General features: G+C 45.9%; 2 protein-coding genes across 2 annotated transcripts; one reads left to right on the forward strand and one right to left on the reverse strand.

The window, feature by feature from the left end:
- Positions 1-226: 226 nt before the first annotated feature.
- Positions 227-4,864, forward strand: LOC124676689 (peptidyl-prolyl cis-trans isomerase CYP21-4-like). Its single transcript, XM_047212732.1, has 8 exons — positions 227-346; positions 672-852; positions 1,044-1,083; positions 1,951-2,001; positions 2,888-2,973; positions 3,629-3,766; positions 3,872-4,019; positions 4,566-4,864. The coding sequence occupies exons 2-8, from the start codon at positions 701-703 to the stop codon at positions 4,650-4,652; spliced, it is 702 nt and encodes a 233-aa protein (XP_047068688.1). The 5' UTR covers positions 227-346; positions 672-700; the 3' UTR covers positions 4,653-4,864.
- Positions 4,865-9,438: 4,574 nt separating this feature from the next.
- Positions 9,439-10,815, reverse strand: LOC124672529 (serpin-Z2A-like). The gene is made up of 2 exons (XM_047208747.1): positions 10,420-10,815; positions 9,439-10,284 (listed from the first exon to the last, which is right to left on the reverse strand). The coding sequence occupies exons 1-2, from the start codon at positions 10,813-10,815 to the stop codon at positions 9,439-9,441; spliced, it is 1,242 nt and encodes a 413-aa protein (XP_047064703.1).
- Between the last annotated feature and the right edge of the window lie 1,431 nt (positions 10,816-12,246).

The raw sequence follows: 12,246 nt of genomic DNA on the forward strand, positions 1-12,246 counted from the left end.
TGTACTACTATAGTTAAAGAAAAGAAAACAGTCCTACTGAAAAATCCACGGACGAACCCGATCTCCTCTTTGGCTCTTTGCCTTGCCTTTCTTCCGTCTTCCTCCCGAGTCCTGCCTGACTGCTACCAACCCAACTCAACGCGGCTCTAAATCTCGCCTATAGTCTACTACCGCGTGCCGGCCGGCTGCAGCTAGCGTCATCGCTGACGCCCTCCCCCACCCCACCCCAGCACCCCCCGCCTCTCCCCCATCGTCGCCGCCATCGCCTTTCCCGTTGTTCCTCATCGCGGAATCGCGTTCCCGCTGCCTGCACCTCGTCCAAAATCTTTAGTCCTTGGGGTTTGAGGTATGAACTTGTTTTCATCAGTAATTTCTATATTCCACTATAGCCTCCACAATTTTCTGGGTTTGCCGGTATAAACCATGTAGATCCGCCCCTCACCTAGGGTTAACTCATACCGTGCTGAATGAATCATGTATAATTGTTTGCTCCCTCCTTTATCCAGTCTCTTTTAAGCACCTCTTACCTAGTTTGCCGCGATTGTTGCACTCATTTGGGAATGTTAGCTTCTTATGGGTTCCCACAAGTATTAAAGGCTCTTGAAACACCTCTTTTCTTGGTAGCCTAGCTCCCAAAATTCTAGCTGCTACTGAAAACATGTCTTTTCCAGAGGGTACTGTCACCTCCCACGAGTAGCAGATGGCCAGGATAAAGCCGAAGCAGCTGCTAATTCAGAGCAAGACAAAGAAGAGTCCCAGTCGAATCAGTTACTCCAGTATCATCACTTGGAACCTCATCGTTGTCTTGGTTGTGCTATCACTCTATGCGACCTACAGGCATTGGCATCACAGGTTGGTGTCCTTTTTCCCTAAGATTTTTTAAAGACTGCTGATAGTCGTAGTTGTCCCAAAGCACACTTAACCTAGCTAATAGTGCAATACAAAGACTCAAATAAGTGGGTGGCCATGTTTTTTTTTTGCATTGGTTGTTCACAAATGTCACCCATTTCTCTCTATTGATGAGCTCCTATGCTCTATCGCAGGCCGGCCTTCGAGCCTGAAATGGATCTTCATCGGGCTGAGGTACACTAGGCAATCTAGTGCATGATACACATGCTTTTTTTTTTGTCTTCTAAGTCTCCAGTACTTTTCTATTTTATGTTATAAAGTGACACTAATCGTGAGCATGCTGTCTCTATTTTTTTCTCAATCACTTCCTAACTTTTAATTCCCTTCCTTATGATAATCATAATTGTTTCTATTGATTTTTGTTTGTTCAATAGTTCTTATCCTAGGACCTAGTAGCTGAATGCGTATGCAATATTGCAGATGCAAAAATAAATCACATGGCATGTTCTAAAACCTGTGAAACAACTAATATCGAGTCTTAAAAAGAAAATGTACATTTTTTCTTTTCTCTGTATGCTTAAGTACCAATACGTAAGCACCTGGTCAAAAAAATAATATTATTATGGTTAGCGTGCCCTTAGTTTTCCTTACAAGAAGCATTTGAAAGTGGTAGCTTCATCTTTCGGTTTAAAATTTAACTTGCTTTGATTATCATTATGGTTTGTAGTTCAACAATGGAACGGAATTGTATATCTCAAGGAGTTAAATCTTACGAGTAAAAAAGAATCATACATTTGGTAGTTTGACATGTTGAATTGGGTATTGAACTTCCTTCCATCTGGTTTTTCCTAACTTGCAGTAGGAACCATGATATATCTTCTTTGTAAAGAACAGTCTGGGGCGACCTTTTGTTTCTTATCCTAAATTTGGTATCATCAAATAATTGATTATTTTAAAAAACGCAACAATTTCTGTAAATAATTTATTTCCTTATATCTCCTCTTCCTATGTGAATGCTCTTACTCATTTATATCCTGAAGGGTTATTTGCCATCAAACTTATTGCTTGTTTTGTCTTGTGCATTTTCATCGTGACTTCAAGAATGCAGAGAGATCTGAAGATTCAACAAAATTAAGTACACCTAACTATGCAGTAAGTTTTTCCTATATTTTCTGCGCATAGTTTCCAATCAATTTGGTTATATGTACGGGCGTATATTATGTGTACATATTGGATTGATGTAGAATATATGTTTATATCTTGCTGTGATTATGCTGCTACTGACAGCTAACCCATGTTATTATTTCCAAGGAAAATTGAAGCATGATACAACTTAAAGTACATCCTGTCGAGATGCTTTGAAAATTCCACAACCAACTATTTGTTTGCATAGGAATAGGATCACACTGAAAAAACAAACGGCATGGAAAACCATTTTGTTCTTAGCAATCCAAGAGCTAGGCTTTATGTGTGAACCATGAATAAGATAACAAAACTGGTCACAGCCCGAGTGAAGTTTTGGTTAAATGGTTCCTTTCTAATATTCTTGTTTTTAGAGAGTTTTTTAGTGTTCAATTATTCATCGCTGCCTAAAATGTGCACATCATGTCAAGAAAGCATTATTTTACCGCAATCGACTATAGTTATCGTAGTTGCGTTTCATGAAGATCTCAAATGTATCAGCAAATGTGGTTAATAGTTGAGCACTGAGATATCTTGGACGCAGTGCTTCTAAGTAGTTCTGAGCTATGCTAATCACACAACTGATTATGTTTTACCCCGACATCTTGTGTTGTGTAGATGAATAATTTGCCATGATGATTCACTAATTATTAGCAATAGAATCAGCTCAAGGAGAATGTATTTTATCACATGCAAGTGGAAGTTAACAGCATACAAGCTGGTCGCATATTTGTTGAATTAATAATATTCTGCACCTGGTGAAGTGGTTTTGTTAAATATGTTGTCGCCCTAGGTATTGCTGTAAAGCATCAGTGAAGTACACACAATATAATGCTTCTACTTGATTTGTTGGCAGGTAATGGACACTGCGAAAGGCTCAATTACTATAGAAATATACAAAGATGCTTCTGCTGGTGTTGTGGACAGATTTGTCAAATTATGGTGAGCATTGGAATTATACTTACTGAATCTGTGATTTACGTAGTATTACATGCAGTAGTGAGGACACTTAGTGTATACTTTATTCATTCAACAAAAGAGGATGCACTTTGATGGTTCTTCCTTACCCTGTTCCTTTTCTTTGCAAATATGCTTCTTAGTCCCATACCACGTTCCTTGTGCATGTATTACTAGTAAGTCATTTATTATTAGTCCCATGCCCTGTTCCTTGTATTACATGCAGTTGTGAGAACACAAGGATTTCAACATAACTTTTAGTATTAGTCCCATACCCTGTCCCTTGTATTACATGCAGTAGTGAGAACACAAGGATTTCAACATAACTTTTAGTATTAGTCCCATACCCTGTCCCTTGTATTACATGCAGTAGTGAGAACACAAGGATTTCAACATAACTCTTTAGTATTAGTCCCATACCCTGTTCCTTTTGTTTCCAAAGCTGCTTATTAGTCTATGACCCCCCTCCCTTATGGTGTGGCTGCTTCCATGGTGCTGCCAGTATATTATTCCAGAGCAACTATTTATGAAACAGAACTTTATAACACCGCTAGAGAGCTATAGTACCTGCTAAGACTTCTTCAAGACGAACCGCCCTGTATTTGCTTATTTTATATCTCATATGTTATCTATGGTGCAGCAAGAGTGATTATTTTAAAGGAATGCCATTTCGTCATGTCATAAAGAACTTTGTAATCCAAGGAGGTGATTTTGATTTCAATGGAGCTTCCCAAGATTGGATACTAAAAGCCAAAGCCAGTGGAGAAAATGCTCTCAGGTTTTTACTCCTAAATATTACAGTTACTAAATTCCCTTGCATCCTTAGATAACGCAGACATGATTTTGTTCTTCAAACCTTACCTGGGTTTATATAATTGTGCAGTCCAAAACATGAAGCATTTATGATTGGGACTACAAAGAGTCCTAACAATAAAGGATTTGATATATTTATCACGACTGCTCCAATTCCCGACTTGAATGACAAGATTGTTGTGTTCGGGAGAGTTATTAAGGGAGAAGATATTGTTCAGGTATTTTATCCGAATTCTGTCTCAACCTAAGTATTCAAATACAACCTTTTATTTGATTCATCTTTTGTATTGAGATTCCAGTTTTTACCATATATACAAAACATTGGAGCAATATATTCACTATGGACAGTTGTGTTTACCTGAGTAGTAGGTGTCCGTTTATGTCAATAGGTGAGAACCAAGTAATATACGAGTTTAATTGTGTGCATTGATGAACATGATATAAGCAAATGTTATTCATCTGGAGTACATGTGTTTACCTTTTCTCTAGTATCTAGCGTAGCCATTCCTTAAATCTTGAAATCACTGGGTAGCTTAATGTTAGGATACATGGTGTGCTACCCAAGCAACCCAGGTTTGAATGCCACCTTCCTTTTAAGAATGTTTGTCCATCTCAGAGATAAAGGTAACCTCATTTGTTCTGCTAGTATTTGTGGGCCTCATCTTCAGTTTTAAATTTGTGTGGTGTTGACAATACTTACTGTCCATCTAATGAGATCAACATCACCACTTTATTTGTTCTGCTTTTCTTGTTTACACAAACAGGAGATTGAGGAAATTGATACCGACGACCATTACCAGCCCAAAACCCCTATAGGTATCATTAACATCACGCTCAGGCAGGAGCTTTGAGCTGACTCCATCCCTGACCTTGTACCAGTCGTCACCTGTCTGTGCTCTTAATCTCATGTTGCTGTTGTATTGATACGTGTGGACGCGATGCCTTCCTCCATATACCCATTGGAAAGACTGCAACTTGCAAAGTAGGCACACTTTGGAAACTCGCCTGGCAATTTGTTCCAGTTCATGCAGCAGTTGTGTATAAATTTATCTCTTGTGTTATTTGGCTGTGGTTTCGGTGTTTGGCTGTTCCAATGTAAATTTCAACCTCTTTTTGGAAACATGAATATGGCAGCAAGCTTATCAAACCCGATGGTGAGCTTATTCAACCCTGAAACTTTTCGAATGTGTAGCTTGTTTCTACACATCCTAGTGATTTTTCCGTAATAGTGGAAACGCAGCAGGTTGTGTCAGCATGTTGAGGTGATACTACTATACCTTCAGTTTCTCCAAGGCGTTCTGGATGGAGCTGTTATATTTGTTTATTGCAGTCCTTGTGCTCTACTTTATGTTTTGTTTGTTGCACTGCATTTTCAGAAAACTAGTAATGATAATGCAACAAGCACTGGCACACCAAACCATGGCATGGGCCCATGGGATTGTGACCTGTGTGGCTGCACATGACCCATAATTTGTTAAGGGCCCAGGCCTGTGGCTGCTTGAAAGTGAAAAGGCCTGGCCTTACCTGTAGTCGATTGGATTGATCGGAGCCAGTAGCGAGGCAACTGTTGATCCATGAGTTCAATTGATTAAGGTCGGCCTTTGGTAGGTCGCAAACACTTTGACTTGCATTTGGGAGATGAAAATGGTCCATTTGTTATTCGGTTGCCCTCCACATTGTGGCTAAGAGCATCTCTAATCTCTAGCAGAGCCCTTATTCTTCGGCGACCTACTGTGTGTGCCGTGGAAGACTACGCCATCGGCGGCCTACTCGGAGTCGAGGTCGATGACCTCTTGCTTCACGCGGCGGACGATTGCCTCCTTCTGCGTGGCCTCGTACCCGCGCACGGCACGGACGGCTTTCGCCTCCTCGCTGCGGAAGCGCGCGCACCTCGGCGGCGGAGATGACGGCCACCTGCTGCACCCCCGTCGCCTCCTCCTCGTCGTTGAGGATGTAGTCCCCCGACTGCAGCTGGAGGTTGCGCACCGGCACCTCCTCCTCCTCCTCCTCGTCGCTGCTGTCCGCGGTGGGCCGCCACAACACACGGTCGGACGCGGCCGAGGACGACCCCTTGCCGCTATTCGTGTAGCGCGTGAGCTTCCCCGGCGGCGTCAGACCCCAGTTGGTCCAGCGCCGCGCGCTGCGCTTCCGAGCGCTTTCCGAGTGGTTCCATTTGCGCCGCTCTGCCTCGGACTGGAAGACGGGGGAGGGGGGGGTGCGGGCGGAGAGTTGCTCCCGCCAATCCGCCCGCCTCCCCTGCCGCCGCTGTTCGCCGCAGCCATGCGGTCACGGTGGTGGTGGAGAGAGTGGAGAAGCGGCGGCAGTGGCTCCGTGATTGCTTAGCGGAAGTCCAACCGCGCGCGCGGCAGTGGGAGTAGGGTTTTGGAACCCTACTCTCCTCCGCGGCCTGTATATATACGGGTCGACGCTCCTGTTTCTCGGGCCCCCGAACTTCTTATACGGGCCGGCTCCACCGATTCGGGCTCCGTTCTACGCTACTTTCGGCCCGAACCCGTAAATCCGCCGAAAAAATTCAGTTCCGGCGGGATTTACGGGCTCTGTTAGACATGCTCTAACATGAGTATTAAAGCATCCTTGACCAGCCTTGGGAGGAACATCTGAATTGATCGTTTATCTGGAGCCACCTTTTCTCGTGTTTCACGGATGCAAAACGATGTCTTTGCTTGCACAAGCGTGACTGAGGTTGGAGATGTTGGGAGCACAAGCGTGTTGCAGCAAAAAGGGAAAAAGGGCATGAAGGATTCAATCACCTTTCGCCAAATACACTCTCCTATTTCTACCATCCACACTCACCACCCAATTCTAAAGTCCAAACCCTCAATTTACCGCTATTTTCGAGCTGCATCTCCAGTTCTAGAGCAAGAGGCGCACCAAACTCCGGTCGGCGGTGGCAAGGCTACTTCTTCCTTGTGGCCTCCTTCGCCTCCAACGATGATTGTAAGTAACAACACCTCCGTCTTGGTATGCTAGCTAGGGTTAGTTCTTGCTATGGCAGTGATAGATCCGGCTAGATTTGCAGGTGTACTGCTTGTTCATCAGTGATCTAGGGTTGGTAGTATCCAAATGCACTGGATTCGTGTATTTGGTAGTGGATTATAGTTTGCGCAATATGTGTAGTGTTAGATCTGATGGTGTTGCATTGATCTGTGGTACGTGGTGATTGTAAGACTCCATGTGTGATGAATTTAGCCAGGCGATGATCTGCGTATGGGAGTCGCGGATCCCCTCGCAAGTGCCTGATTCACTGCCCTTTGTTGAGACCCAGATGTCGGATGTGCCGGCGTTGGAGGGCCCTGTGGACACCCTTGTTGCCATGGTCACGACAGAGGTGGTGGCAATGTTTGCCGCCACAAGGAAGACGAAGGCCAAGTACCGCACTGAAGCAGAGAAGGCGATGAAAGCTGCACAGAAGGGGACAATGAAGTGCCTCCCATTCATATCTAGCTCTAGAGAAGATGTGCACGCTCAACAAGAGCTGTGTCCGAATTGACAAAGGCTTCAAGGAAGTTCATCTGATTGCCGTGGACAAGGCTCTCCTGGAGCATTGTGGCGCTGATGTTAGCTCAACTCAGGTGTACAATCATGTAAGAAAGTGGAGGGTCATGTTGCTCAACATAAGTAGGCTTCACGATCTAAGTGGAGCTTAGTGGTGCGGATGCGACCAATTGCATCATGCTGGAGGATCAGCACTACCACACCCATATGTTGGTTAGCACACTATCCTCCTCCATTGTATTACTTCATCATTAATCATTACCTTGCATAACTAACACACTATATTTTCTTCTTAGGATCACCCCAAGGACGGCGAGTTTCTGAACACGGCCATCGTCAACTACGATGAGATGTATGCCATCTTCTCGTTCGGCCTTGCCACCGGAAAGAACGCCATGGACTCGAGTGAGGCCTTGGGTACACCTCCACTTGCCCCATCACCTCCACGAGCTAACAGAGTTATTAGCATAAAACCACCACCTTTTAGCCAGTTTTGGTAAAAAATTACCATATTTTCTGGTAGTTTTCGCAAAAAACACTATACATAAACTGACACGGAAACTGACCGACAGAACCCACCTAGTAGTGCCAATTTGCCGACGTGGACCTGGACAGACTTGTCAGCTCACATTAAGATCTGATGACACCACAAATAGATCATTAGATGAGGTGAAAGTGGGTTCCACGTGTCATCCCACACATTTTCCTCACTTACCTTTTATTCTTGCTTATAACTCCTTAGAGCACTAAATCCAATCCGCCAGCTGGTGCCACCCCTCAACCCCCGCCCGCTTGCCCCTCAACCTTGTCCCAAATCCCCACAGAGGTCGACGTTATTGGTAGTGCGATGGGAAGACGGCCACTAGGCGCCCATAGACCAACTAAACCGCACATCAGCTACGCCTCGTCGCCCCGCTCCCCCCCTCCAGAGAGATTGGGATGGGACAACCAGATACAATGACATCACCCTCGTCGATTTGAAGTCCGGCCAAACGCGTAGTCCACGATTCGCCCTCCTCTTGCTCGAATTCGTCTCGTTCCACCACCTGAGCCACTAGGAAACACGTAGGTGCATGCCCGAGCAGCATGGTCGTTGTTTGTTGCGTCCAGGCTGTTGATGACGTGCCTCCTCATAGTCTCCAACCATCCTAGCTAGCAAGTTGTGGTATCGTCCACGCTTCCTTTCCTCGTTCCCGCAGAACCTCTCGCCCGCTCATGCTCTGCCCCGATAATAGCAGCCGTGCTCATGAAGTTTGGACACTGTGTGTGTGAATTGGGCCAATGGTGACGCAACTACGGTCGTGGTCGCGCTTCACCGACGACATGGTGACACCTGCGGTCAACCTAGCCACCGCTGGGAGTTGCGCAGGTGGAAGAAGGCGAGGAGGCAGGGCCACCATGGAAGCGTGCGGGTGGATTTGATTGGAGTGGGGATGAAGGAGACGACAACTCCTAATCCACATGAGCAAATTTTGGTCATTCTGAATTTTAAATGTGAGCTGACAAGTGGGCCCTAGTTTAGGTGAGCAAATTGGCACTAACGGGCAATATCAATGCCGATTAGTGTTTTTTTTTAAGCAACCTGGGAAAAATATACTACTCCAAATTCGGATGTCGATTAGAGTAGATAGATATCTGAGGTTTGTCTAAATTTGGATATATCTAGACACTATTTTAGACATCTATTTAGGCTGACTTCTTTTGGGCTTATAGAGCAGCTTCTAGGTGGCAAACCGCTGAAGCCTAAAAGATCAGCCCAATTTCTGGCCAACTTCCTCCCACCGTAAAGCCCATTTTGTGTACATAGCGAGAAACTGGTCGAGACACAGAAGCCGGCTTATGCATAAGCATAAGCCCAAAAGAAATCACCCTTATAGACGCGGGGAGTAGTGGATTTATATCCGCAACCAAAGTAGAAATGCGGCTAGCAAAACGGTGGTTATGACCAAACCTCGAGGTGGTGACGATTATGGGTCGATCTGATCAATATCCAGAAGAAACAAAAAGCATTTCAGTGGAGTGCATGTAAAATGTACTCTATTGTGCGATTGTACAAATCACAAAACAAAAGTAGGATTGCACGCGATCGCGATCGCACACAACATAGAAGAGAAACGGAGATCATGAAGGATCAAGTACATGCCCCGCGAAGACGACCGCAGAGGATACTTCCTCGAGCACAAAGAATGCAAATGGATGGTCGGCGACGAACTCGACCGGTGGCTCGTCCTCAAAGCAGGCTTCATATACGTCCATATGGCAGACGGTGACCGCAGCCGCCTCCGTGCCTTCCTCGTTCACCTCGAGAATCGCCCTGTGGAAGACCTCCTGCAGCGCCAATCGCATCCGCATGCCGGAGCCATCGTCGACATCGGGCGCCATGCCAGACAGGTCAGCGTTGTTAGTGCTAAACGCGACCTTAAGTCCCATATCCCGGAGGACGCGGGACAGCTTCCTGGAGAAGGAGATCTTGAACTTGGGCAGCCGGAACTTGTCGACCTCCACCGTCTCTTCCGGCAGGTGGTCGCGCAGGAAGCTCGGGCTGGACGCGATCTTGTCGACGAGGTCCCACAGGCCGTCGTGCGCGTCTGGCAGGAAGACGCACATGGAGTACCGCGGCAGTGGTACCGCAGGTTCGTGAACGTTCGCAGTACCGCGTCGCCGCCTGGGGTCCTGTGACCTGTAGGGCAGCCTGAGCACCTTGAAGCCGTCGTGCACGGCGATGTACTGGCTCCGCCTCGTGTTCATCATGGGCGCATTCACGGCGCCGCCGTCTAAGAGGTAGAACCTCTCCACCTTGGTTCTCTTCTTCTCGAAGGGCTTCGTCCACTTGCCCTTGAAGTAGATCGCGCTGGCGAGCACCACCACCGTGTCCTGGTCCATCGATCCCGGAGGAAGGATTGAGTCGATAAGCTTGCCCGTGGCTGCCGCGACCCATCTGTTGATTTCTTTCCTTGATTGCTCCGGCTGTGTACCAAGAGCAATTAATTCCAATCTATGGATCTACTGTATATACACTAAGTTTTCTTGACAAGATCGATCGATGGATGGGCATGAATGACACATGTGATGACCTACGTATATGGCTATATGCACACTAACCTTGTTGCGGAAGTCGACGGCGCGTATCTCGGCTTTGTACGACGTGACGACGGCTTCCTTGTAGGCCGGCTCCAGTGGTCGCCCCGCGTCGTGCCACACACCGGACGCGAACGCGACGAGTGGCCCGCCCGACGTTGAGCGATCGGCGAGCGCGTGCTCCGCCACGAAGAGGACGTTCTCGGCGAGCTCGCCACTGGAGCTGGCGCCGAGGACGGCCAGGAGCTCGTCCAGGGTGCTGCCGCGGGCGCCAGCGGCCACCAGAGAGAGAGCCGAGTAGATTGCCAACGGAGAGAAGATGAGATTGCCACGGTCCTCCGCGGAGGTGACCGCCAACTGCTCGGCGAGACGGTAGGTGAGCGCCGTCAGGGAGTCGCGGCCGGTAAACCGGAGCGCCATCTTACTTGGTGTCTTGGTCTTGCCGTCTAGGGCTAGGTTTGGCTTCGGCGCTGGCTGGATATGATGTCCAGATTGTGTATGTCTATATATACAATCTTCTTCCGTTTTATTACAAAAACGTCGGTATGATTTCCAATTACGAGAGACGTGGCAAGGATACCCCCCTCACTTTACGGATTAGTTTCTGTCCTTCTCTTCCCTAAAAAAAAAGTTTCTGTCCTTCTCCGTTTTTTCTTTGAAAGTTGAAACATAAGGGGCGCACTTTATTCAAAATTCGAAAAAGATACATCGTTTAAAGCATCAGCTAAAACTGAAGGAGGATCACCCTCCCAAAGAAAATATTACTCGGTCAGAAACAAAAGCTAGTCCAGCTAAGTTACGCGCCACGCGCCACCTTGTTCGCCTCTCTTGGACAATGCTGGAAAGAAGTGTTTCCAATGCCATGAGTGATTGGAAAGCAATCAGTGTATGAACTCCACAGCTCAATCTCTCCATTACATCCATTGATGAGCTCCATACTGTTAGATTCTATGATAGTAGGTGTACAACCGATATTTTCCAAAAGCGGCAGACCAGAGTTAGAGCCATTTTTTGACAAAGGACGCTTTATTCATCTAGCCTTTGCATATTTAAGATGCACACAACTGTTTATTAATCCAGTATCCAAACTACTCCCTCCGATCTCTTTTAATTGACTCGTATTTAGTACAACTTTGTACTAAATTCGAGTCAATTAAAAAGGACCGGAGGGAGTAAAAGAGTACAAAAATGATAAAAGGAAAAAAAAGCTAACTAGCGACAACTCTATTGACTTCTATCCTACGGTTATGCAGTCACCCATGTTAGGTAATAAAGTCCTTGGACGTTTTCTCCAACCGTGTAGACACCTCTATAAATAGGTCTCGGTCCTCGAAGCGTTGAAGCAGCGACCATGAGCGGAACATAGTTGTACATCTGTAGATAACCTGCATAATAGAATAATTTTTTTCATTAAAAACCTTGTCGTTTTTATACAGCCAAAGCGACCATACAACTGCAATCGCTCCCACTCGGATAATCGTTTTATACCTTGAATCCACCACATTTAGCCAATTGCTAAATACATTGGTAATACTACGGGGTAGAACCTATCTGAATGATTGATCATATAGATCTAGCAACCCGACAATTGAAGAAAATGTGTTTTATTGTCTCTTCCTTGTGACAGAACACACATTTCTTGCAACCCTGCCAGTTGCATTTTGCAAGGCTATCTTTAGTAATAATCACACCTCGACGAAGATACCATGCAAAGACCTTCGTTTTTAGTGGTATCTTCTTCTTCCAGGTGGATTTATTATTTAAGATCGGTTGAGTAGGAATGCAAAGGGCTTTGTACATAGAGGCTACCAAGAATACACCATTCTTGATAAGACTCCAACGGAATTCATC

The sequence above is a fragment of the Lolium rigidum genome, chromosome 7 (genome assembly GCF_022539505.1).
Source record: "Lolium rigidum isolate FL_2022 chromosome 7, APGP_CSIRO_Lrig_0.1, whole genome shotgun sequence".
Classification (NCBI taxonomy): Eukaryota; Viridiplantae; Streptophyta; class Magnoliopsida; order Poales; family Poaceae; genus Lolium; species Lolium rigidum.